Source organism: Dermochelys coriacea, chromosome 7 (assembly GCF_009764565.3).
Source record: "Dermochelys coriacea isolate rDerCor1 chromosome 7, rDerCor1.pri.v4, whole genome shotgun sequence".
NCBI lineage: Eukaryota > Metazoa > Chordata > Testudines > Dermochelyidae > Dermochelys > Dermochelys coriacea.
The window spans coordinates 1,854,259-1,880,178 of record NC_050074.1 but is presented as its reverse complement, the minus strand read 5'-3'; the positions used below and the strand labels follow the sequence as shown (position 1 = coordinate 1,880,178).

Genomic DNA, 25,920 nt, shown 5'->3' with positions numbered 1-25,920 from the left:
CTTTTAGATGACTTATGCAATGCATCTTCTCCCACTACAGGATAAAAGTGTTGATACTACACCAACCCAGTTCAGTAGCCACCATCACTAATTTACTATTTTGCCATTATTGTACTGAGATTTGTTCTTTTTTTATTACAATAAAATACAGACAGGATATGCAAATGAGCAATGGGTTACTTCCTAGAGTTGTATTCGTAAGTCACTATTCAGGAGAGGTGGATTGTTAGAACACTCCATTCAGCCAGTGATTTTAAGAGCCCTGAACAGCCACATTTATACCCAAGCTTCTGGAATCTTTGTCAAGTTTTGACTTTCTGGCCAATCTCCAGCAGGAACAGGGTCCTAGAATTATGAACATTAATGCTCCTTCCATGTGCATTCTGATCCCACCACCAGAATCATGCTTCAGGCCTCTAGTTTTACACTGGTGCCCTATGTGCCAATCACCTATAAACAGAGAGAAAGAGGAGGAGGAAAAGCATTTTAATGATATCATTTGGCCTGAAGCAATCACAAACATATAGAAATATAAAATACAATGCACATTCAGTCCTTCCTGAAAATCCAGCAACAGTATTTCAAGAACCTGTAAGAGGGATAATAGGAGTTTGTTTGCTGCCCTTGAATACTGCAGCACCCACAGTAGTTAAGGTAGGACTATTGTATTTAACAGATACCACCTGTTGTAGATATTTTCTAACTTTCATCTAAGCCCCCTTTTTCAGTTGTTCCTAGTTTATTTTAAAAACTCCTTTGGGGGCTGAAATGTTCCATGCTTGGTCTCTGCCCAAAGGTGAACTTTTGTGGAAAGATTGAGTGAAATCATTTTGCAATCATTCAGTCATGAACAAAAACCTTTTCCCCAGATGTTCTAGCCAGAAAATTAGTACTCAAATAACTCAACCATCAGAAACTAGGAATTGCAAACTTGGCTTGTTTTGTAGATCTCGCTGAAGCTTAAAAATCAAAGGGCTCTGAAGAGGAAAAGCTCAATAGCGTTAAAGTTATAGCTTTTGAAAGTCAGCACTTTTTGCATGTGTGCATTAGAATTTTTCCACGCATTTTTATGAAAACATATAAATAATTTATATTGGTATATTTCCAGGTTAAGGGGGCATTTGTTAAGGTCATCCCAGGTAAGGTTGCATTAGTCAAGGATGCCTCAGTTGGCAACATTAATCACTGAAACATCTGTGAAATTATTTTGTTCAAATAGAGATTGATTTTGAAGTGTCAATGAGATCAACCAAACCAGCTAACTTTGACATTTCTAGCTTCAGCCCTTTTTAAATTTTCTACCCTGGAATAAAAACAGCAGAATAGCAGACACCCAGTTAATGGAATCCCCTCGTTAGCCAAGCCAGCAGAGCTTGTGAGCGCACCACTGGTTGAGAGTTCTATATCAAGAATATTGCAAGGCTGGCCAAGAAAGGATTTCTAAAGGGCTGCTGACTTAGGAAGGCCTCAGTGAAAGATAGTGCTGCTTCAGCCACAAAGCCCAGAGTCTGGGGAGCTCATTAACACTGCCAGGGACCCGTTAGCCTATTATTTGTATTATAATAAAGAAGATGGGGTGGGGGCTATTGTTCTATTTGTCAAACACAGAGCGAGAGGCAGTCCCTTCCCTGGAGAGCAGCAATCAAAATAGAGAAGCCAGAGAAAGAGTGAAGGGAACGGACATACCATACAAGTAGCGTGAACAATGGGACAGCTTGTAAATGCCGTGTGGAGTGGGGGAAGGTTGTGGATGGGTTGATTTCCTGTTTTCCTTTTTGTGGGGGTTGTTCAGAGGGAAGGGGATTATAGCTACGAGGAGGGGGCAAAGTTAAAGGGGAATTGAGAAGGGAGGCACAAGGCATGCAGAGTGATGCTGGAAAGGAGAGACTGTCAGGGAGGGAGCGGACAGCCAATCAGCAAAAGGGAAAGAATTTCAGAGTAAAATCTGTAAAAAGTCGTCAGATCTCCCCTGAACAGCTCTGGTCCAGGAGTGCTGGGGCAGAGCCTCAGCCCAGAAATAAAGCTTCTGAAGCCTAATAGCCTGAGGTTTTTTTCTTTCTTTGCTTTTGTTTTTAGTCATTTCCCCCCTTCAATCCCTTTTGTCTTTTAGAAACCTGCTGGACCCAGTCTCAAGCTGTAACCAGCCATTGCACCTGTCCACTGAGTGATTTTGCTTTCACTTCCCTTTAGAGGGGAGCTAATCCACTCAAATTCCTTGAGATTTTTCTCATGCACCCAGACTGGTAGACAAGGCAGCTAGAGCCCTTTAATAACAGCACCTGTGGCACCAGCATAACATTACAATACATTTTTCCAAGACGGGGCATTTCCAGAGTGAATCCTTCCTAGTTAGAGATAAGTAGAAGGACCCCAAATACATTCTCTGTGAAGTGTATCTCCTGTCTCATAGGGAAATGATGTCATTGTGACCCAAAGAGCAGAAGCAAATGAGATACAGGGATGGGGTTTATAGCTCGATTCACCCTCTGAGTTTGGGTTTCCACCCAAGTCCAGAAAATATAACTTACTCTGAAAGAGGGTGATGCTAGTGTCGGCGAGACCGGCTCCCAGGGGAAGAGAGAGCATCATGCCGCTCCAGAATCCATCACCCCAGCCTGGATAGTACTCAGAATAAGAACATATGAACGGCCATACTGGGTCAGATCAATGGTCCATCTAGCCAAGAATCCTGTTTTATGTTCTTATAGGCAGCAGGTTTAAAACAAACAAACAAAAGGAAGTGTTTTTTCACACAATTCACAGTCAACCTGTGGAACTCCTTGCCAGAGGATGTTGTGAAGGCCAAAACTATAACAGGGTTCAAAAAAGAATTAGATAAATTCATACAGGATAGGTCCATCAATAGCTATTAGCCAGGATGGGCAGGGATGGTGTCCTTAGACTCTGTTTGCTAGAAGCTGGGAACAGGCGATGGGCTGGATAACTTGGTGATTACCTGTTCTGTTCATTCCCTCTGGGGCACTTGGCATTGGCCACTGTTGGAGGACAGGATACTGGGCTAGATGGACCTTTGGTCTGATTCATTCTTACGTTATGTTCTTATGTTCTGTCTTCCGACAGTGGCCAATGCCAGGTGCTTCAGGGGAAGTGTACAGAACAGGGCAGTTGGAATGATTCACCCTGTCTTCCCCTGCTGGCAGTCAGAGATTTAGGGTCAGACCGAGCATGGGGTTGCATCCCTGACCAGCTTAGCTAATAGCCATTGATGGACCTATCCCCCATGAATTTATCTAATTCTTTTTTTAATCCAGTAATACTTCGGCCACCACAACATCCCCTGGCAATGAGTTCCACAGGTTGACTGTGGGCTATGTCAAAAACTAATTCCTCTTGTTTGTATTAAACCTGCTCCCTATTAATTTCATTGGGTGACCCCTGGTTTTTGTATTGTGGGAAAGGTTAAATAACACGTCTCTATTCACTTTTCCACTCCATTCACGATTTTATAGTCCGCTATCGTATCCTCCCTTAGCCATCACTTTTCTAAGCTAAACTGCCCTAATTGTTTTAGTTTCTGCTCGTACAGAAGCCATTCCATACCCTGGATCATCTTTGTTGCCCTTCTCTGAACCTTTTCCGGTTCCATTATATCCTTTTTGAGATGAGGCAACCAGAACAGGACACAAAATTCAAAGTTTGGCGCACCATGGATTTATATAGAGATAATGATATTTTCTGTCTTATTTTCTATCTCTTTCTTAATGGTTCCCAACATTTGGTTCGCTTTTTTGACTGCCGCTGCACATTGAGTGGATGTTTCCAGAGAACCATCCATGATGACTTCAAGATCACTTCCTTGAGTGGTAACAGCTAATTCAGAACTCAGAATTTAAATCCCAGAATGGGACTGTTAGAGTTCAGCAGACGCTTAGATCCCTCCTTAATCAGAGGGAGGGCCAGGTTTGTATGGGGCCCGGCAGGAGGAGAGGATGAAAACGGAAGATTGGGAAGGTCTGCACAAAATTACCTGCATTCCAAGCAGCGCTGCTATTTGGGAGTTGTAATGAGGATCATTCCATCCAAGTGTAGGTTTCTTCTTTTCTAAATCTAGTGTTTGAAAGCACATTCAGTGCCCCCAGCAAAAACTGATTGACAGTGTGTTCCATAACATACATCAGGTTGGGACTGAAAACAGCCTAAACTGGGAATGGCTTGGCTTTTGAAGTGTGGCTGGAAGCCCTTGCTGAAAAAAGCTCCTCCCCTAAGTGAGCCGTATGGTTTAGAAGAAAAGTCTGTGTCCTGTAACGTCTGGCCAGACTGGGTATTCAGGGTCACACATGATGGTGCATATACTGGAGATCTGTGTATTGCTTATGAAGCAGAACTTCCCCGTTACTTTTGAAACAGGTGATATGACAAAGGCTCACTGTATTTTTTTTTTTGAATGAGGTGTCCTGCATGCTAGAGACAGCACAAAACCTAAGTGAAGCAAGAAGTTGTTATAGAAACTTCCTTTATATTGATACCAGAGTAAATGTTTGCTTAACACTTACCTAACTTGTTGACATGCCTGTTTCAAGTACTGCAGCTCTGCAGTGACTTTGACTGTGGTCTGAAATGCAAAATTTAGGGCAAGATTCTCCTTTAAGATCTGCTCAGCAGTGAGACCTGCACCAGTCAGGCTGCAGAATATGCACTGTGTGCCTCTGAGAGGAGAATTTCTCCCTTATTCTTTGGGCCTAGGCATTGCCTTGGTAAACATTTAACAAAGGGAACTCTCCTTTCACCACTCATATCCCTAGCTGGGGTAATCTTGTTCCCTTAAAAGGAAATGGCTTTCCCCCTCTTATTCCATACTTCCTCTTCAGTTTGAGGTCTTGGTTCCTATTTTACCCCAATTTCTCCCCTCTTTGACTTGCATGCTGCCTAGGTATACACAGTCAAACAGCAGGCGGTGAGCACATGAATATCTGCTGCAGAGAAATCTGGCCTAAACATTTCCTGGCATCCAGTGCTTTAGAAATCTCATGTTTTTATTAAAATAAATTGATTCCTGACTCTAGATCTTGATTACACCCAGCTGGACTCTGCATTGTTATGAATGTAAACATTCAGGGCCCAGTCCCCCACTGGTGTAAGTCAGCACAGCTCCATGTCTGACGGGGCTTTGCAGATTAAACCAGTTGATGATTTGGGGCTAAACCAGGCTTGGTTTACATTCTGCAAAACCAAAACCAGTGGTGATTTGGATCCTGGCCCCCTGCAACCCAAACCGCACTCTACCAGCTAGGGCATGGCTGGAAGGGTTTGGGTTTGGCCCATTTCTAACTTAAATGGTCAATGGTCATTTAGCCATCGAGGCAAGCAGGAGTAGGGCCAAGTATCTGCCATGCAGCCTCTCTCTCTGTACGTATCATAGCGACAGCCCCAAGAGCCCCACTCCACAGTCTGCTCTGTCTGGCTCAGGTAGATGCACCGGCCACTTGACCGTCTCTGGTAACTCTCCAGGCAGGCGGCCAATCCACCCCAGAGGCTTTTCAGCCACAATACTTGTTCCTTTCTCTGGAAAAACAAAGCGAAGGCAGCTCCTCTCAAGGACTGAAATGTTACGTGAGGCTTCTCGGACTAATAACAAAGGCCGTGCCCTTCTCCCTCAGAGCCGCATGAACGCCAGGTGTCTCTGTGCCTCCAGTTTCACCCCAGAATACAAAAGGGAAGGACCACTAAGGCAGAAAGGCGAGAGAATTACGACAAGGCCAGGAAATGCGGGTGTCAAGTTGTCATTTGGGTTCCAAGCCTTTTGCTTTGGTCTTCTCTCTCACGTTCCTTCCAAGCTAAAAAGGAGGAGCACGTTCTCTGGTGGCCTTCCAGTTCTGTTTGTCCGTGAATGTAAACGATTTTGAGATGGGTCAGTTCTCTGCTTGTCTGGCACAGAGACGAGTAGCTTTAGTCTGAGGAATGGACAAGCACCCAAAGCTCCCCCTGCTGCTCCATCAGCGGGCTTCAGCCTGACCCCCCGTACATGGGAGAGGCCGTTCAGGCTCCAGGGCATCCTTTCTCCTCCTCTCTCCTGAAGCTGCCCTCCAGGGCGCCAAGTGGTGCAGCGGCTTCTCTGAGTCTCCTCCTGCCTGCTAGGAAATGGACTGAGGCCTCCACGCCTTGCACAGCTCTGCATGGGTGGGGAGGAAACTGCCGCATGGTGAGCCCAAACCAAACGCCCACCAACGTCCATGGCCTTTCTCAGATCTACACACTCTGGCCTTTTCCACCCTGAAAAGTGCCTTCCCTAGAAAGCCTGAAACGTCTAGCGATGAGGAAAGGGAACCTATGTGAACAGCAAGTCAGTGGCTTTTATAGGGGCTGGTAGGGCTGCCAACTTTCTAATCGTACAAAACCAAACACTCTAGCCCCGCCCCTGACCCGAGGCCCCGCCCCCACTCACTACTTTCCCCCTCCTTCAGTGACTCGCTCTCCCGCACCCTCACTCACTTTTGCTGGGCTGGGGCAGGGGCTTGGGGTGTGGGAGGGGGTGAGGACTCTAACTGGGGGTGTGGGCTCCAGGTGGGGCTAGAAATGAGGGGTTCAGGGTGCAGGAGGGGGCTCAGGGCTGGGGCAGGGAGTTGGGGTGCAGGAAAGGATGAGGGTGCTGGCTGGGGGTGCTGGCTCTGGGGTGGGGCTGGGGATGAGGGGTTTGGGATGCAGGAGGGGGCTCCAGGCTGGGAGGTGGGGCTGAGGGATTTGGAGTGTGGGAGGGGGCTGCAGGTTGATGCAGGGGGTTGAGGTGCGGGGGATGAGGGCTGCATCTGTGGGGGTGCAGGCTCTGGGGTGGGGCTGAAGATGAGGAGTTTGGGGTACTCTGGGTTTGTGGGGGCTCAGGGCTGGGGCAGGGGATTGGGGCTCGGGGTTGGGCAGGCTTACCTCAGGTGGATCCCAGTCAGCGGTGCGGTGGGGCTAAGGCAGGCTTCCTGCCTGTCCTGACTCTGCACTGTACCCCTGAAGCGGCAAGCAGGTCCGGCTCCTAGGCGAGAGGGCCAGGAGGCTCCACGCACTGCTCTCACACCCCGCCCCCCCAGCTCCCATTGGGCCATTGCAAGGGGCCAGATCCCACTGACATATGACTGAACCTTGCAAAAACGGGCCCGGTGTTGCAGAGAGGGAGCTTGGGTGACAACACAAAACCTCTGAATGACGATACTAAGCCAGCCGATAGCCTTATGGCTTTGATATTAGTGACAGCCAGGCCTGAAAACTTTGGCTCAGTTCCACTAGAGGTCATTTTGCCATAGGGTGCCCGTCTGGTAGAGTCAATGGAAGAGATGCCTGGGTCCTTAACCCACAGGTAAGCCCTGAGTCCTGTTTCAGGGAACACAGGCACTTTTCACGTTCTCGCTTTTGTTTTTATACTCCACCCATTGTAAATTACACCCTGAACTGCACGAGGCAAAGGAGCCATGAAGCTTTACATAAGAACAGCCAGCCTGAGACAGACTAAAGACCCATCTAGCCCAGTATCCTGTCGTCCGTGAGGCTCCACCAGCGGCGTAGCTAGGAGTGGAGATTTGGGTGGGCCCCGACTTTCAGGTGGACGGGCAATGACAGACGATGCTCGCTCTGCTTCTCCCCCACCACCACGCTCTGTTCCTAGCTCTGGTGCCCCCAGGCACCGAGCTTCACCTGCTGAGCTGGGCACATGCACGGGGCGGCTTAGGACATGGCCAGACAGAGCTGCCAGAGTGCGGCTTTCTGAAGGGCGGGCATGTAGCTCCATCCTGGGTTTCAGGCACCCGAGTGACTACTCACCTGCACAGATTGGAGTGGGCCTGGATGCTAAGTGGGTGGGCTGTGGCTCACCCCAGACTCACCCAGGGCTACGCGCTTGGGCTCCACTATTGGAGAAGACCCCGACGCTGGAAAATTGAAGGGCCAGATAATAGTATTTAGCCATTGGCCTACACTAGGGGTGGTCTGAAACCTTACTTGAAGTCAATGGAGCCCGATTCCTATCTGCTGTACATTGGCATTACTTCGCTGAAGTCCCTGGAGCTGCAGGGATTTACACCAACTGGGGATCTGGGCTTTTACATGCTTACTGCTTGATTTTACTTTTGAACTCGCTACTTGATTTCAGTTCTGTTACCCACTGGCTGGGCCAGACACCAATAGCTAGCGCACAGTGAGCAGAATGAAGATAGTGACATACCTAAGCAGACAGATGAGTCCTGCCCCATCTGAGATCTGGCACCCTCTTTGGCTTTCAATGGCCTCGTAGTCAAAAGTGCTGAACACCCAGCATCTGATCTTGACATCAGTGGAAGCTGTTTGGGTGCCGGGATGCGAGAACAATTTGTACAGAGAAGGTCCTGAGAGCCATTGAACCAAACTGCAAACCCTATCTATGATGGAACCCACTTCAAGCCAGGGGGGTGTCACCACACCCCCACCATCTCTAGTTCCAGCACCTACAATTGGGGCTCAGTACTTTTGAAAATCAAACCACGTATTCAGGTACCTAAATATGAATTCAGGAGCCTAATTTTCTTTGGAAGAATCTTACCCCTAATGTATTGATTTGAGATTTGAAATGCAGGTAACAGCGACATTAAGGGCCAGACCCTTACTAGGGCTGGTTGTTCAAAGGTACCATAAGTATTTGCCAAGCAAAACTTTGCAAGAAAAGAAACAAGTTTGTTTTTTTCCAAATTTTTCTTCAAACATTTCAGTTTTTTGATTAAATGAAACTAAACATTTCGTCACAATTTGGGATGAAAATTCCATTTCAAGTTGATTCAAATCAAAACAAACAATCTTTGGGTTTTTGGTATTTTCTCCCCTATCTTTCTCATCCTTCCCCTTTTTTCCCTCTGGAAAAGGGAAGAAACAAAACAAATTAAACCCAAAATTTTCCTGACCAATTCTCCCCCTCCGCTGCTGCAAATCAGTGGGCTCCATTGAAGCCTGATTTTCACCAGCTAAGGATCTGGCCCTAGAACAGGGGTGAGCAAACTTTTTGGCACGAGGGCCACATCAGGGTTGCAAAACTATGTGCGGGGCCAAGTAGGGAACGCAGTGCCTCCCCAAACAGCCTGGCCCCTACCCCCCCATCTACCCACTCCCACTTCCCGCCCCCGGCTGCCCCCCTCAGAATCCCTGACTCATCCAACCCCCCCGCTCCCTGTACCCTGACCGCCCCCTCCTGGGACCCCCACCCCTAACTTCCCCCTGGGACCCCAGCCCTTATCCAACCCCCCCTTCTCCCTGTCCCCTGACTGCCCCAACTCCTATCTACACCCCCAACCCCTGACAGGTCCCCTGGGACTCCCATGCCCTACCCAACCCCCCCGTTCCCTATCCCCTGACCACCCCCCAAAACCTCTGCCCAATCCAACTGCTCCCTGTCCCCTGACTGCCCCCCCAGAATCCCCAACCCATCCAACCCCCCTGCTCCCTGACTGCCACCCCGAAGCCCCGACCCATCCAACCCCCCCACTCCCTGACTGCCCCCCCAGAACTCCCGACCCATCCAGCCGCCCCCTGCTCCCTGTCCCCTGACTGCCGCCCCAGGACCCCCCGCTCCCCGCACCATGCCGGAGCCAGCCATGCTGCCCAGCAAGAGCGGCGGGTCAGAGCGCTGGCGGCGCGGCGCGCTCAGGCTGCGGGGGAGGGGGAACAGCGGGGGAGGGGCCAGGGACTAGCCTCCCTGACTGGGAGCTCAGGGGCCGGGCAAGACAGTCCCGCGGGCCGGATGTGGCCCACGGGCTGTAGTTTGCCCACCTCTGCCCTAGAAGTATATGAATCAGCCGGGCAGCTGTCACTGAATGGCTGCCCCCAGCCGTCTTTCACGTCTGCCAATAGTAATGTATGATTCTAATGGAAAATAATTTGGTATAAGAAATCATTGGCCCAGGATCCCAGCAACTTTGAAATGTGTACTGAACTTTTCACCCCAATTACGCTGATGTAATGGGATGTGATTTGTTTTTCTTCATTCCCAGAGTGCTGGGGCTCTAGCCCCATTAACATGCAATGGGAAGCTGTTCAGAACTGAGTCATTTTCTTCAGCAGTATTCGTTCTTACACAAGTTTATTTGCTAGCAACCCACCGTAAGTTTGGTGAACACTTACTGATTCTGGAAGAATCACCCTAGCCGGCCTTGTTCCATTGATTGCTTTTTCAAATGGATTTTATAGCTGAGAAGAGAAAGATGTTGCAAAACAACAGTTTGCCCTGCTGCTCCCCGGACCCAAATGCCCCCACAGGATGCTCTCCAAACCAGTGTAAAAGAGAGAGAGTTCCTAATGTAGCGTTGCCTGCATGCACTTGCTTCTGAGGTTACGCTGCACTGATTTGTAAATTTCCAAACTGTACACGCAGGTGGTTGTGAGTGAGTGGTTAAGAATGAATTCCTCTTTTCAGGCCACTTCAGTTTCTGCATGCCTGCGTCCTTTATGCATCCTGGCACAAACCTCGTCAGCCTGGCTGTGCATTGCGCTAAAAGACCCTTGAAAGTTCGCATACTTTATCTCTCAGTCTGTGGTTTTGGTCATTTTGTATAAATATATCTTTTTTAAAGTTATTGAACCTTGCACAACATCAGCAGGCTTGTTTGACATCCAAAATATTGTCAATTACAACATCACAAGCACTTGTTTTGACATATTAACATATTAAGTATGATATGTGTGAACTGTAATATTGATGCTCTGGGGCACAGGGTTGGGTACAAAGCAGTAGACCAATAGGGTATCACTGGTAGTTTAAGATTTCATACATTTCATACAATTTATGACAATTTCTTTGGAGCTGTTTATGGGGTCACATCCTGTCATCATGAGTCCACCTGGATCTGAGCATGTTAGGGTCTGAATGCACTAGCAGTAAGGTGCAAAGTAGCAGCACCACATGGGAGTATCTGGGCCAATGTTTGTCTTTTATGTTATTATGACCTATTTCGTTGTCATAAACAATTGCAGCATAGCGACTAGCATTAAACAATCATTGTCATTAAATACTGTAGCCAGTGAACTGAGCAGCTGGCACTGTTTAACAAGTGGACTAATTCATTTGTTTAAAATTCACACTATCATGGCATGGGGATTTTCTGAACAGCAAGATTTTTTGCATGGGTACATGCACACCCACACACACCAAGCCCCACACACACACACACACTTAGATTGTAAGCTCTTTGGGGAAGGAACCTGGCTCTTCGCTGGGGCTACCTGGTGCTACTAAAAACCACAAACACACACATATACAGGCACACACATATACACACCACCCGGGGGCCGGGGTGAAAGGAAGATTTACCTGTTGGATTTTTGACCTCAAATTCAATTTGTTCCTGTCTCTACTGAGCCTTCTCTTTTCTCTTCCAGCATCTATGTACTCAGAAATACAGAGGGAGCGGCCTGAGGTTAGGAATTTCATGTCTCACCCAGACTACATAGATGGAAACCCAGATCTCATCAAACCTAAGAAGCTCCTAAATCCTGTAAAAGCCTCGAAAAGCCACCAGGAGCTCCACAGAGAGCTGCTTATGAACCACAAAAGGTGAGGCAAAGACGCAAACACCTCTTCAGCGGCCTTTGCATTGGGCTGGATGAGAGAGACTGGATGTGGTTTCTGGTGTCACATCAGCTCAGGCAGCAGTGACTCGTCAGAAAGCCGCAGGCTGGGTTTTCAACGATTGTGGTAAATCTCTTTACTGTTACGGGCAAATAGCAAAAGGCGTGAAACAGGCTACAGTGGGAGGCGGCTTTTCTCTGCCATGCTGTGACCCAGATTGTAAAAGAATCGCTCCATCATTCGGAAAAGCTAGGAAGTTCCTAAAAGCTAGGGGCCTGCTTTTCAGAGCTGCAGAGCGCTCACCAGCCATTCCAACGGAAGGCAGTGGGAGCTGCAGGTGCTAAGCACCTCCAAGAATCAGATCGCTCAGCCTGCTGAACCCTTCAAGTCTTGTCTTGTGTCCCACAAACATCCCTCCCTCCTGTCTTACTCCCCCGCCCATCAGGCAATGCCATAATTTACAGCCCGTCTCTGCCTCTTGGAGTGTTTGGTGTGAATTTTTTGCTTGGGAAAGGTGGACTGCTCTGTTTATTGACAGCGCAGATCATATCAATGCAGGCTCCTGCATACTGGGAAAATGCTGACACCCATTTCCCTACAAGCAGACTGGTGCTAGGTTAAAGCTTGAGCTAGCATTCATGGGCCTGATTCTCCAGTGTGTTCCTCCAGTTTAACCATGTTGTAATCAATGGAGTTACAGCGGTGTAAAGCTGGAATATGGCAATAGGGAATCAGGCCCAACAGGTGTATCAGCACTCCCGCATTAATGTGGAAAGTGATGTTTTCGAAAGCAGCTGGGTAAAAGCAGATTTGGTACAGAGCCCTTTGAGCAAGGAGCAAATTCTACTGACTCTCAGTGGTATGTTTCCTAACAGTCTGAACTGTTTGCAAATCTGACATCATCAAATAATATTAATATCCATTTGCTCGGCTAATTATAAACACCAGCGAGACTGATTGAAAGTGACATAAGTAATCATAAGAGACAAATCAAGGTATTTAATTGGCTAACAATCAAGCCCTCCAAAAGCAAATTGGGGTCATTGATATTGACACAGCCTGGACTTGGACTTGACCCTGACATTACGGGTGATAATGTGGACTTGGACAGGTCACCTGTGCACAGCACTCTGGGAGCAGAGCAGAGAATGCACTTCGTTTAGCTAAACTTTTCATTGATCAATACAAAAGTGAGGTGCAATTTGATGTTAGAGCGCTGGGCATGCTGCCTTATGTTACTTCCCCTTAGCCCACTAGATGTCATCAGAATGCAGCCTATGCTACCACAAGCTCGCTCTCTCTTCTGAGAACCTCAGACATCTTTTCTTTAAACTCCACTTAGGTTTCTCAAAACTTCAGTTGTCCCCCTTCCCCTCCCTCGCCCAAGGCCTTGTGAAAAGTGACCAAGAAAATCCTTTTTCTAGAAGAATGCATGATGCCCTGTATCGTACAAAATGTGCCTCATATCTGCAGTTAAATATAACTGCGTTCAGAATATTTCATCCAGCTTTAAAGGGCTTTAGGGGCTGATCCAAAGCACACTGATTTACATGGAATTTGGATCAAGCCTACAGAAATGTGGCTGATCACAGTATAATCAGTCTTTCCCCACAGTGGACAGCTGTAAAACTTTTGATTCCTCTCCCTCAAAAAAATAAAACTTCCCCAACTACTTCTAGAAGTTCAGTAAAATGTACAATTTTTAAACTACTCCAAATTGTCCTCCAAGGACACTGACTTTCCAATTGCCCTGGACAAGGGGCCTTGGTAGAGGCCACTCTGTGTCAATATCACTGAGATCGCTTCTTAATCAGCTCATCTGTTAGTTTCTTATAATTTAGCACAGTCAGACTCAAGTTAAACAAAGTCTTTGCTTCTCAAAGTTCAGCAAATGTAGATGTGTCCCTATAAGTGTATAAGTTCATATGAATTTATAGCTGAGCAAGCGTTGCAAATGTTGTCAAGTATGGAGTCACCATGAGGCAGAAGTGATTATAGGAGATTTTAGTGATTTATATCAAAGGGATTTTTAATATTGACAAGGGACAGGTTCAGCTTCTCTGTGATAGGGAAGATTTTAGACCCTCCCCCAATCCTAGAAGAAGAGTAGGGACCCTCACACTGTAGTGTAAAGAGAGGAAGAAAGGTGATCTTGTGTTTGGGGCATTAGACTCATGAGGACACTGGGTTCTCTGTCACCAATTCCCTATGCAGCCCTGGGCAAGCCCTGAACCTCTCGCTCATTCTGTTATATAGCCAGGGCAGGTTGCCCAACACTTCCCATTCTAAAACCCTGGTTTCAGGTACTGATGACTATTTGGGTTGAAACTGTCCATGCAGGTGTCTGTTCAGGCTGAATTGTTTTTTAAAAAGTTTCAACCAAAGTGGTCAAGCTTGTGGGGGAGCAGGCAGAAGTGAAACCCACTGGCAAAGTAAGTGTGTATTAATACACATCTTAGGGGTGAAACTGCCTCAGTTATTGACAGACACTTGTGCATTCAGAAGAAGGGACTTTTTATTTTGGCCAAAAGGCCCAAACTCTCTACGTCAGGCAGGAGCATCACTCTGTTAGCTCCATCTCTAAAATCAGCAGACCCATAAAGCGAGTGGAGGTGGACCTAGACTAGATACAGTGAGGAAATAGGTTTCAGAGTAGCAGCCGTGTTAGTCTGTATTCAAAAAAGAAAAGGAGTACTTGTGAGTACTTAGAGACTAACAAATTTATTTGAGCATAAGCTTTCATGAGCTACAGCTCACTTCATCGGATGCATTCAGTGGAAAATACAGTGGGGAGATGATTTATATACACAGAGAACATGAAACAATGGGTGTTACCATACACACTGTAAGGAGAGTGATCACTTAAGATGAGCTGTTACCAGCAGGAAGGGGGGGGAAAGGAAGAAAACCTTTTGTGGTGATGATCAAGGTGGGCCATTTTCAGCAGTTGACAAAAACATCTGAGGAATAGTGGGGAGGGGAATAACATGGAGAAATAGTTTTACATTGTGTAATGACCCATCCACTCCCAGTCTCTATTCAAGCCTAAATTAATTGTATCTAGTTTGCAAATTAATTCCAATTCAGCAGTCTCTCGTTGGAGTCTGTTTCTGAAGTTTTTTTGTTGAAAAATAGCCACCCTTAGGTCTGTAATCGAGTGACCAGAGAGATTGAAGTGTTCTCCGACTGATTTTTGAATGTCTGATTTGTGTCCATTTATTCTTTTATGTAGAGACTGTCCAGTTTGACCAATGTATATGGCAGAGGGGTATTGCTGGCACCTGATGGCATATATCACATTGGTAGATGCGCAGGTGAACGAGCCTCTGATAGTGTGGCTGATGTGATTAGGCCCTATGATGGTGTCCCCTGAATAGATATGTGGACACAGCTGGCAACGGGCTTTGTTGCAAGGACAGGTTCCTGGGTTAGTGGTTCTGATGTGTGGTGTGTGGTTGCTGGTAAGTATTTGCTTCAGGTTGGGGGGCTGTCTGTAAGCAAGGACTGGCCTGTCTCCCAAGATCTGTGAGAGTGATGGGTCGTCCTTCAGGATAGTTTGTAGATCCTTGATGATGCGCTGGAGAGGTTTTAGTTGGGGGCTGAAGGTGATGGCTAGTTGCGTTCTGTTATTTTCTTTGTTGGGCCTGTCCTGTAGTAGGTGACTTCTGGGTACTCTTCTGGCTCTGTCAATCTGTTTCTTCACTTCAGCAGGTGGGTATTGTAGTTGTAAGAATGCATGATAGAGATCTTGTATGTGTTTGTCTCTGTCTGAGGGATTGGAGCAAATGCGGTTGTGTCGTAGAGCTTGGCTGTAGACAATGGATAGTGTGGTGTGATCAGGGTGAAAGCTGGAGGCATGTAGGTAGTAATAGGTACATTGTACATTGGTCAAACTGGACAGTCTCTACGTAAAAGACTAAATGGACACAAATCAGACGTCAAGAATTATAACATTCAAAAACCAGTCAGAGAACACTTCAATCTCTCTGGTCGCTCGATTACAGACCTAAGAGTGGCTATTCTTCAACAAAAAAACTTCAAAAACAGACTCCAGCGAGTGACTGCTGAATTGGAATTAATTTGCAAACTGGATACAATTAACTTAGGCTTGAATAGAGACTGGGAGTGGATGGGTCATTACACAAAGTAAAACTATTTCCCCATGTTATTTCTCCCCCCCACCCCACCCCCCACTGTTCCTCAGACATTCTTCTTAACTGCTAGAAATGGCCCACCTTGATTATCACCATAAAAGGTTTTCCTCCTCCCCCTGCCCCCGCCCCCCGCTGGTAATAGCTCATCTTAAGTGATCACTCTCCTTACAGTGTGTATGATAAAACCCATTGTTTCATGTTCTCTGTGTGTGTGTATATAAATCTCCCCACTGTATTTTCCACTGCATGCATCTGATGAAGTGAGCTGTAGCTCACGAAAGCTTATGCTCAAATAAATTTGTTAGTCTCTAAGGTGCCACAAGTCCTCCTTTTCTTTTAGTGGGGAAATAAACTGCTTGAGGTTTAGAGGTAAACTGCAGGGCTAATTGCTGTCACCCACTCTCCCTGCTGGTAAAAAAGAAAAAACTCAGGCACTTAAACAGCCTCATAAAGTTACACACGATTAAGGTTACATTTTAGTCACAGGGACTGTTAGTAAAAGTCATGGACAGGTCATGGGCAGTAAACAAAAATTCATGGCCCGTGATCTATCCATGACTTGTACTCTATACAAGTCCTCTGACTAAATCTTGGGTGCACTAAGGCAGTGGGTGGCCCGTGGTGCTCTGTGGGGATAGTGCTTGGCCCAAGCCCCCCGTGGGTGCTGGGGGGAATCGGCAGCAGTGCGCGGCCTAGGACCCCTGCAGGTGTTGGGGAGAGGGGGGACAGGCAGCGACAGCCAGGGACCCCTGCTGCTGCTGGGGCCAGGGGGCGCAGTGGTCAAGACCTCTTCTTCTGCTGCTGGGTGATGGAGGGGGTGGTGGTCTGAGACTGCCCCAGCAGCAGCTGTGCAGCTGGCCCAGGGGCTGCCCAAGATGCCCCGGAGCCAGCTGCACTGGCCACTGCAGAAATCACGGAGGTCCTGGAAATGACAGACTCATGGCCCAATGATTCCTTTTTAGAATTAGCTACAAATCAATAAGAAAGGCCACTCCAGACTGTCCCACTTGCCCCAGCTCACAGGACCAATGGACATGGGGCACCAGATCTGGCTAGCTTTCTATGCCCATGATTCCCAGCCACTCACTGTAAACATCACACATTTCCCAGGATGCCCTGCACTCCAGTATGTACGGCTGCATGTTACACATCCCCTATTAATGCATTAATGGGTTAACAGCAGATACATATCGCTACATGTTCCCAGTCAACAAACTTCATTAACCTATAGTTAAAATGTAAAACCTTCATTATGTTATTTTAATGTTGCTTGGGTTTTGCATGTAGTTTTGGGGAGTGGATAAGCTCCACCCCAGGAATAAGTGAGTTTCCATCTCATTTACTGTGATTTATTTAGATTTTTGCACCAGGCCGTGCATCATTATTCAGTGGGTGAGGAAGGGCCATTTAGAACCCCATTCCGTGCCCACTGATACTGTCAGGAATCTCTCTGTTGACTTCAGTGGGCTTTGGCTCAGGTCTTTCATGTTCCTGTTTGGATCTGAAGACTGCGCCCAGCTCTCTGAACCACCAGGCTCCGCACACCTCTAAAGGCAATGAGATTCAGGGCTGAAGGTAGAAAGGGCTCCAGCTCAGAGATACTCTGTGCTGTCTTCACAGAGGCTTGGGTGTGGAGAGCAAGCCTGAGCTCCAGCGAGTGCTTGAGCACCGACGGCGAAATCAGCTGCTCAGGCAGAAAAAGGAAGAAGAAGAGGCAAAGAAATTGCAATCTCCATTTGAACAAGAGCTCCTAAAGCGACAGCAGAGGATGGATCAGGTAGAAACTGAATTTTAATTCACTCCCAATGGTATATTAAGTGCCCTGCACAAGGGCCAAGTCCAAAGAAAGGGTTTGCTCTCCATCAGAAATAAGCCATGGCCTTATCCCTACCCCAAGTGCGAGGTGGTGCTGTGGAACTACAGTGGCTGAGTAGCGGCACGCAAAGCCATTCTTCCCCCAGCGGGCAGCCTCTGGCACAACCTCTCCCAGAGACTGCCGGAAATTGTTGACATAACATTTTTTCACCAGAAAATGCCAATCGCTCAAACCAAAACCTTCCCCGGGAAAGTATTGGGATGGGCAAAGCTTTTGATGGGAAGGTTTCTCGGGTCCAGGATGGAATTTCTGGTCAAACCCAGAGAGAGGGAGACCCACCCGGGAATAGTCAGTAATCCAGCAGTTAGGGTTGTTACCTAGGCCATACGAAGCCAGGTTCCGGTCCTTGTTCTGCCTGATGCAGCCTCTCATATCCCACGTGCACGCCCTAACCACTGTGTTATTGGCTAGTCTCTCTCTCTCTCTCGCTCTCAATTTCTGGGTGTAAAATTTCAAAAGGTCTCAGTCTGTTCTGCTGCAGAACGAAACCTAATGGCAACACCTTGACATTTGTCACAAAACAGTCAGCCCTACTCTACACCGTTCCTTACACTCATGCCTGGCAGGAACCGGGTCCTCCCTTCAGACCTGCTGCCAGTCCAGGCGACTGCATGAAATTCATTCTGATTTTACTGTCTAGTTTCTCTAACTACATACAATTGAAATCTTTAGCTGTTCCAGATGTAATAACTAAATTAACATAATACTTAATAATTATCCATTGTTTGTTTATGTAGGGACAGATTTGCTACCCTTACTCACATTAAGTAGTACCTTACTCTATAAATAGCTCCACTGAAACCAACAGGACTAATAGCAGAACAAGATGCTACTCAGTGTGAGTAAGAGCAACAGAATCCGGCCAATAGTAATTAAGTATGAAACATGCAACAATGTAGTGAATGGATTGCACTTCTGTTCTCTAGCATACTAATAACATTCACTGTTCTTTCATCTAGCTGGAGAGAGGACAAGAGAAGCATGAAGAACGTGCACCAGAATTTATTAAAGTAAAAGAGAACTTGAGAAGAACATCAACGTTAACTGGGGAAGAGAAAGTAGTGTAGCATCTGCCAAATCTAAATGGAGGATCATATCAAGCTGGCGCTAATACCTACACACTGACATCTTTGTATGTGGTGGACATTTACAGCCATGTCCTTGGGGCTACTTACTGTTACTAATGCTTGCTCCAGTAGAAATGCATAAAAGGGCTTTCCCATCCAGGACAGGGTATTTAAATGGTAAAGGTGCGGTATTTACCAGTAGAAGTACTCACATGAGAAGATGTGGAGGCAAATGATGTCATTTTCCCCTCAGTTTGTGGGTCCATGCTAACATCTATCCCTATTAACTCTTGGTTAACCCCTTGAGATACAGCATATGCACAAGACAGAGGCATTTATGGAGTGACAGGTTTGGGAGACCCTCCTAAGTAATCATCCCAGATGATCTCCGACAGTGTGGCTGCTGGTACTGAAATCTACAGGACAGCAGCTGTAGCTTGGGAGGGCTTCCTGGAAACCTACAGGTGGCACCTTAAAGGGATGATCCTGCATATTGCTGGGAATGGCCTCAGTGATGCGCAGGGGCCAGATGGGAGAGCTTTAGGGTGGCTGTAAGATTTAAGCCTTAGAGAAGCTATGTGTCCTTGCAGTACTCCCCTGTTTAGCTGCTTTGAGAACCTCAAGTCCCATATCTCCGTGTTACTGAGTCAGCCTTGCCAAACAGGATGCTGGTATTGGTCCTGAAATTACACTGAAAATCTGTTAACAAACTAGGACGTAGCTACATAGCAGGTAGCGCATTGGGCTGCACCACAGAGGCCACCTCGGGTTAAGGCTAATGTTAGACACTTAAAGCAAAGACTGGGAGTTCTGAGCATTAGTGTTAACCAAACTGCACCCTGCGCAGCCAGCTGGTCCCCTTGGACCAGAGCAGCTCATACCGAGAGTCAGAGTAGCAGACTCGTTGACTCTTCTCTCCAGATTGTTGGGCTTTGGGTCCCCTCCCACCCGCTAGACACCTGTTATTTTAACAGCTCTGAAAAGCGTGTTCCTGGTGCATTGCTTGAGAGCTCGCATAGCTGGAGTGAAGGGGTCAGTATAAAGCCCCTCAGACTAGCAGAGGCTCGACTTCGTGCTACAGCATAGCTGGGACATGCACCAGTTTTTGTGACTGAGGAGCAGATGTGGACCACGGCAAAATACATGGTCATGTTCCATTATTATCCTCCTCCCCTGGAGGCCTGTTAAGGGGAGAGCGGCCACGCTCATTTGCCACGAATGCAGAGTATCTTCTAGTGTTCATGGTGGCAGCGCCCAGTGTGTGTTGCATTGGAAGGTGGCACCTTTGCAGTCAGAACTCCCTCACTCCTAACCCAAACTTCAGCTCCCCCATGGCTGAACTTTGGGGAAGTTCCAATCTGGAGAAAAATTCTCTGGCTCTAGGCTTCTTATCACTCACTGTGTCCCCGATAAAATGTGAGAGCAAAATAAGCTATTGGCTGCCTTTGGATACTGACTGTCTGATCACAGCCATCAGTGGACCTGGCCTGTGACAAAGGCATCAGGTGATTAAACAATATCCACTGTGTGAGCCCCAGCGGATTCACATGCAAAGTCAATGAGCACTGGGGATGCATCACATCTTTCTTAAAAAGTTAAAGCAACCCCCACAAACACATTTTCTGGTCTCCCCAAGCTCTGCAAGTTCAAGAGACTTGCTTATTCTGGCAGCTTGAGGAAATATCTGAACCCAGCAGCAAGTCATGAGCAGTGACCCAGGTATCTCCAGGTACTGTGGCAGTCTTACCAGACTCTGGAAGCCCTTAGCTGAATCCAGTTAATGAGAGCTCCAGGTCCCAGTTCTGTCTCTGTGGAGATTAGCACCACCTCACCCAACGTGTTTATTCTAAACAAGTGTTTCTTTCCAAAAGTTAGTGCCTCTGGTCAGCATAGAGCCAATTCAGTCTGAAATCAGCTACTCCATCCTTTCCGCTAAATGCAGCTTTTCGCTTAGCTTGTTGGGCAATCAGTGTGGAAAAAGCAGTGTTGTGGTTTTTTTTAAAGAGAAATTTCTCACTGACACAAAAGGGGAGCAATTGGGAACATTGTACATATGGCTGTGAAGAAAACTGTGTTACACCCACTAAGTAGCATCAACTTAAATAACATTGTTATTAGCCAAACCTAACTGAGCCAGGTTTCTGGTGGCTTTCCTCCCAGGGGTTACAGCACTGGTTAAGGTGTCTTAATTAAACATGGCCAAGAAATGAAACAAACGAACATCACTTCTCTAAAAGTGAAACTCGCCCCAGTGCAGACAGCCTGCACCAGTGAAGCTCCAGGCTAATCGCTCACCGTAAGCAGAGCACAGGACCGTACATCCGCTCCCTGCACTGCAAAAAGAGCTAAGCGCTTGCATAAAGGAAAACCTGCAGTACTGGTAGCAACCATGTCTTTTTAATCCACAGCATGAAAATTACCCAGCAGGGCCTGATTAAGCTAAGGGCCAAGATCAATATGGGCGAGTCTGTAAATCCCTGTCAGTGGACTGGCTGAGTAGGCTCATGTTGGCGGAGACATGTGTTGTGTCACATTTTGACCAAGTGTCTAGGTTATGGGTGATGGTAAAGCATGAATGCAGCTTGGGATTCATTGAGGCTGCAGGGCAGGAAAAGGTTAGGTGTATTCTAAAGGACGGGAGGGGGAAAATCATGCTATTCTGATTCAGGGTAAGTTCCTCAGTGACGCCAGAAGACGTGTGCCTGCCCGTGGAGAGACAAGGCCCAAACTACAGCTGAACCGAAAGTCACAGAGGGCAGAGCCACACAAGGGAGACGCCACGTGCCCCTGGGCACTGCACAGCCAGGCTCCACAGCATCACACTCTGTGGTGGAGATTGAGCCATGCGGAGGGAGGCCAGCAGGGCCACACGCTGCCCAAAGCCACCAATCTTGCCATAATCAATCAGCCCAACCACTAGAGTAATACTCGCAAATCAGTTGCCTAGTTCCCTGCTCTCTGTTCCACATGGTAGAAGAGGGTTCCCTCCTCTCTAGTCCTGGCATTCAGCCCTCAACACAGGGTCGGAGAGAGGGTTCACCCTGAGCAAGGACTACAGGCTCTGGCTCTAAGGGGTTGCATATTTGAAATGATGCTGTGAGTATTTAAGGGTTTACTAGGAAGTTTAAAACTGCATCATTTTCAAACACACATATCCTCATCTGTGTTACCCGGCAACCGGTGAAGGTGTTAAAACTGAAAGAGTTTGAAAAGTCCTTTCACTGCAGATACCATTTGTATTTCACCCACCACTCTGCTCGGCCTAGAAAAATGCGGGAGACAAGTTTCTAGTCAGGTTCTGGTCCTGACCCTGGAGTCTGGCCAGACTGTTCAGGTTGTAAACACTGCGGGGAATATTTAAATCCAAAGAAAATAAAAACAGTTGTCACGGAATTTTAAAGAAACTGATCCGTGACAACAGTACTATCATTATTACATTACTAGGTTTTGTAAAACTTTTTTTTTTTGCCTTTTAAATAAAAACCTAAATGATGGGCCTAGATTTCCTGCTAGTATCCCTTTCAAATGCTTCCGCAAATAAATGTGATTTACCCAAACAAGCATATTCCCAATATTACTGAAAAGACAACCTTTTGCATTGTTTATGCGATATGATGCTCCACATAGTATACACACTGTATGTGTGCACGTATATGCACTTATATATTATGCAATTTTATTCAAATTAACTGTTGTTGCTCACATTATTTAATGCACACATTTCTGAAGAAAGATGATCAGCAAATAGATCAAGTGATGATTGTATATTTTGCTCTTTTCCACAAGGAACTGAAAAAGCTCCTGGATGAAGGCAGACAAGAGCCAAATAAAATGATTTCAAATTACATCACTGAAGTCTGGCAGTTGATTGGTCCATTAGTCCTGCAGTATCAGGCTCAACAAGAAAATGTTTTCCTCTCCATGGGCCCAGTCTTGTATTTCTTGATAACCCAAAACTCACACTGAATTTACTGAAAGTAACTATGCAGGAGCAGGCCCCATATCTGTAAGGCCTTGCTTACCCACCCTCTTAAAATCGGAAACCTTTATTTTTTTAATTTCCAAACTGAAACGTCGAGGCCCAAATGCTTTAAAACAACCAGGTGAGGAACCGTAGCAAAGCGACTCTACTGAACACATCCCTCTGGTAAGGGTCTTGAGCAACTGTGATGCTTTGGAGTTCACCCAGACCAGGAAGGGGTGGTGTCCCCTCCTGCTCTGTAACCCTGGGTGCTTCTAAGTTGTGCAGCTTTGGTTCAGAGCCCTGATGCCAGCAGCTTGCTTACAGCACAGTGCCCTCCCCGTAACTTCCACCAGCCTGTGCACGACTTGAAGGGTGATCCCAACAGCCCCTCTAGCCCTGAGTCTCCCCAAAGCTGTCTCCTCTGCAGGGCTGTAGCATTCACAAACATTGTCAAGTTGGCTGCTCCTTTAAAGAGCCAGCACCAACCTCTGAGCTTGGCTGGGGATTGCACTTTCCAGTTTGAAACGCTGCACTGAGCTGGCTGCGTAATAAAACAAGATGAGGTTTATTAACACAGACCAGAGATTTAAGAAACACCAGGTGGAAGGAATTGGGATATAAATGGCTACAAACAAACAAAATTAAAATACTCTTCTAAGAAAGACTAAAACCTAATGTCATGAACCCATCTTTTGTACACAGTAGATTCCTCTGCAGAGGTGTTCTTCTGGCATGGCTGGCCACTCCTTAGCTACGATCCAAAGCACAAAGCACTGGGCTTCTTTGTCTCCTTGGGCAACCAATGCCAAAATGGCCTTTTCTCTCTGCATAGAGTCTCAAAGTTTTCTCTTTGTTTTCAAAGTCAGGAAGCTCTCCTGCAGCTCAGCTTGCTACGTCCACCAGGTTGCTGACACCGTGTTATTGTGAGCAGTCTCCCCCAGCCATGCTAGCTAAGTGACTATCTCCCCCACTCAGTAGTTTGATGCCTTGCCTGTCGCTTTACTTTCATTGTCTCTCATGGGACCTCCAAGTAGGCCAGGCCACATTCCTTTGTCTAGGGCAGGATGACTTACACGCTACCTGCCAAACACATTTGAAGAGCATCTTTCCAGCATATATTTATAATGTTTCACGTATCACCCATACATATGCCACACAAGCCTTTTACTGACCAGCGTGTTGCCAATTTGCATACAACACCTTCCATGACACCTTTTAGCCACAGACCATGACAACAGCACTGGGGTGCTCCAAGGGTCACAGCTGCCCCTTCATACAACTCTTTGGAAAGACGGGTCATTGTGACTGATTTCACTGGGCTGGGCCATAGTCACTAAGTATCTTTACATGCAGGTTTCTAGAGCATCCATAATGAAAAGGAACATGCTGTTGCAGCTGATAACCCCCTCTCATTGCCGAATGCCGTCCCCAGCAGAGGTGGGCAGGAAACAGATTTCTTATCCCATGAAAATGTACAAGACTTTGACATTGGTTCCTGCTCTGCACTGGGACAAACGCTGAGATCTTCCAAAGTTTTCCATGAAAACTGAGAGAGGGACCCACCCCAGAACAGCCAGTAGCTGTGAGGGAGCAGGGAACGATCTAGGATGGGGAAAACCAGTCCCTAGTCTGAATCAGGCAGAGAAGAGACTTGGGCCTGGGTCTTCTTTGTCCCCAGCCCTGATTCCCCAGTCTATCCTAGGGTGGGGGCCTCTCCCATGCCTTCTTTCTCCTTGCTCCCAAAACTCATCCAGGGCCTGAGAAACCTCCCAACGAGAGTGTCAGCAAAACTGACACATTCCCGGGAAAAGTTTCACTTTTGACGAATCAGCATTTTCCAACAAAAAGACTTTTAATGGATCAAGTCCCAACCCCTCTAATTACCAGCATTCTAATTCCAGAGAAGAGGCGCTCTCCTGGCAGCAAAGGCTAGCGTGGCCCTGTGCAGGAGAAGGCTGGGTGCTCTGACTGCAGCCTATCAATGCAATCAGTCATGTCATTACCAGCACTGTTCCCTGGCATTCCTTTGGAAACCCTGGTGGAGTGACAGCAAAGCCTCACTCTGCTGCGCTCACTGTGTGATAACCCAGGCAACGCCATACAGATCAGCTAAGTAATACAACAAAGAGCCCTACCATGGTGCTGTACCATACCCAGCGGGGGCAGACGCCACATTCACTGGGCATCCAATACTAACAGTTGACATGGAAAACAAAGAGAAAGCACCTCTGCCTGTTCATTTGGGAGAAGGAGAAGCAAGCCCCCTCCATGTCTGGCATTTGTTTTCAGGGGAGATATGTTGTCCCATTTGGGCACATTTCCCATTTTCTGTGCGTGTGCCTGGATGCACGATATGAACAAACCAACACGCAAGCAAGATCCCAGGCCTTTGGCCAGAGACAGCCACATCCCAAAACCAGACAGGCTGAGTTTTCACTGTCACTGTTAACAGATAGTGGTTTATCGCTGACTAGGTGAACATGGACATCAGGGTCCAAATTCCTCTCTACAGGGACACAGAATAATTAACATTTTATCACCAACTGCTTTTGCCTTTCTTTCCATTCAGTAAGATGCACACATTTATAAATCAATAACTAGTAATAGTTACTCCTCTAACCTGGTCATGCTGCAATGTGTATTATCACAGTGAGCAGCAGACACCTTGCATCGCCTGGGTTGAATGCCTGCATACGAGCGTTAGCAAGAACAGGTCTCATTCTTAGCTCCAGCGTGGAACTGAGATCTTGCTTTGGATTAAAATAACTGGACAAAGTCTGTGATAGAGAAACATAAGGGGAAGGTGCGGAAATAAGAGCTGTGGCAAGATGAAAAAACTTTTACTGTGAAGCCATTTTGCTTTGGATGCTGCAAACAAATATTTAAGGAGTTTATTGAAAAGAGAAAAGGAGTACTTGTGGCACCTTAGAGACTAACAAATTTATTAGAGCATAAGCTTTCGTGAGCTACAGCTCACTTCATCGGATGCATTTGGTGGAAAAAACAGAGGAGAGATTTTTTCCACCAAATGCATCCGATGAAGTGAGCTTGTAGCTCACGAAAGCTTATGCTCTAATAAATTTGTTAGTCTCTAAGGTGCCACAAGTACTCCTTTTCTTTTTGCGAATACAGACTAACACGGCTGCTACTCTGAAACCTATTGAAAAGAGTTAATTTAGAAGGAAAAATTGGCTAAAACAATCGATAATAATTCTTTACCCTTCTAGGGTCTCAAGGACTGCAGTTAAATCCTTAAATTAATTAATTAAGTCCTGAAGCATCCCTATAAGGCAGGTATTAATACCTCCATTTTACAGGTAGGGAAACTGAGG

At 46.8% G+C, this 25,920-nt stretch overlaps 1 protein-coding gene across 2 annotated transcripts in view; it reads left to right on the top strand.

Moving 5' to 3' along the window:
- Positions 1-22,471, top strand: part of FAM107A (family with sequence similarity 107 member A) — a 65,444-nt gene extending 42,973 nt beyond the window's left edge. For both annotated transcript variants that reach the window (XM_038409615.2, XM_038409618.2), the window contains 3 exons: positions 11,338-11,512; positions 17,302-17,458; positions 18,517-22,471. In XM_038409615.2, the coding sequence (XP_038265543.1) occupies positions 11,338-11,512; positions 17,302-17,458; positions 18,517-18,624 (440 nt within the window). In that variant the 3' untranslated portion in view covers positions 18,625-22,471. The remainder of the gene's footprint in view (positions 1-11,337; positions 11,513-17,301; positions 17,459-18,516) is intronic.
- The last annotated feature ends 3,449 nt before the right edge of the window (positions 22,472-25,920 follow it).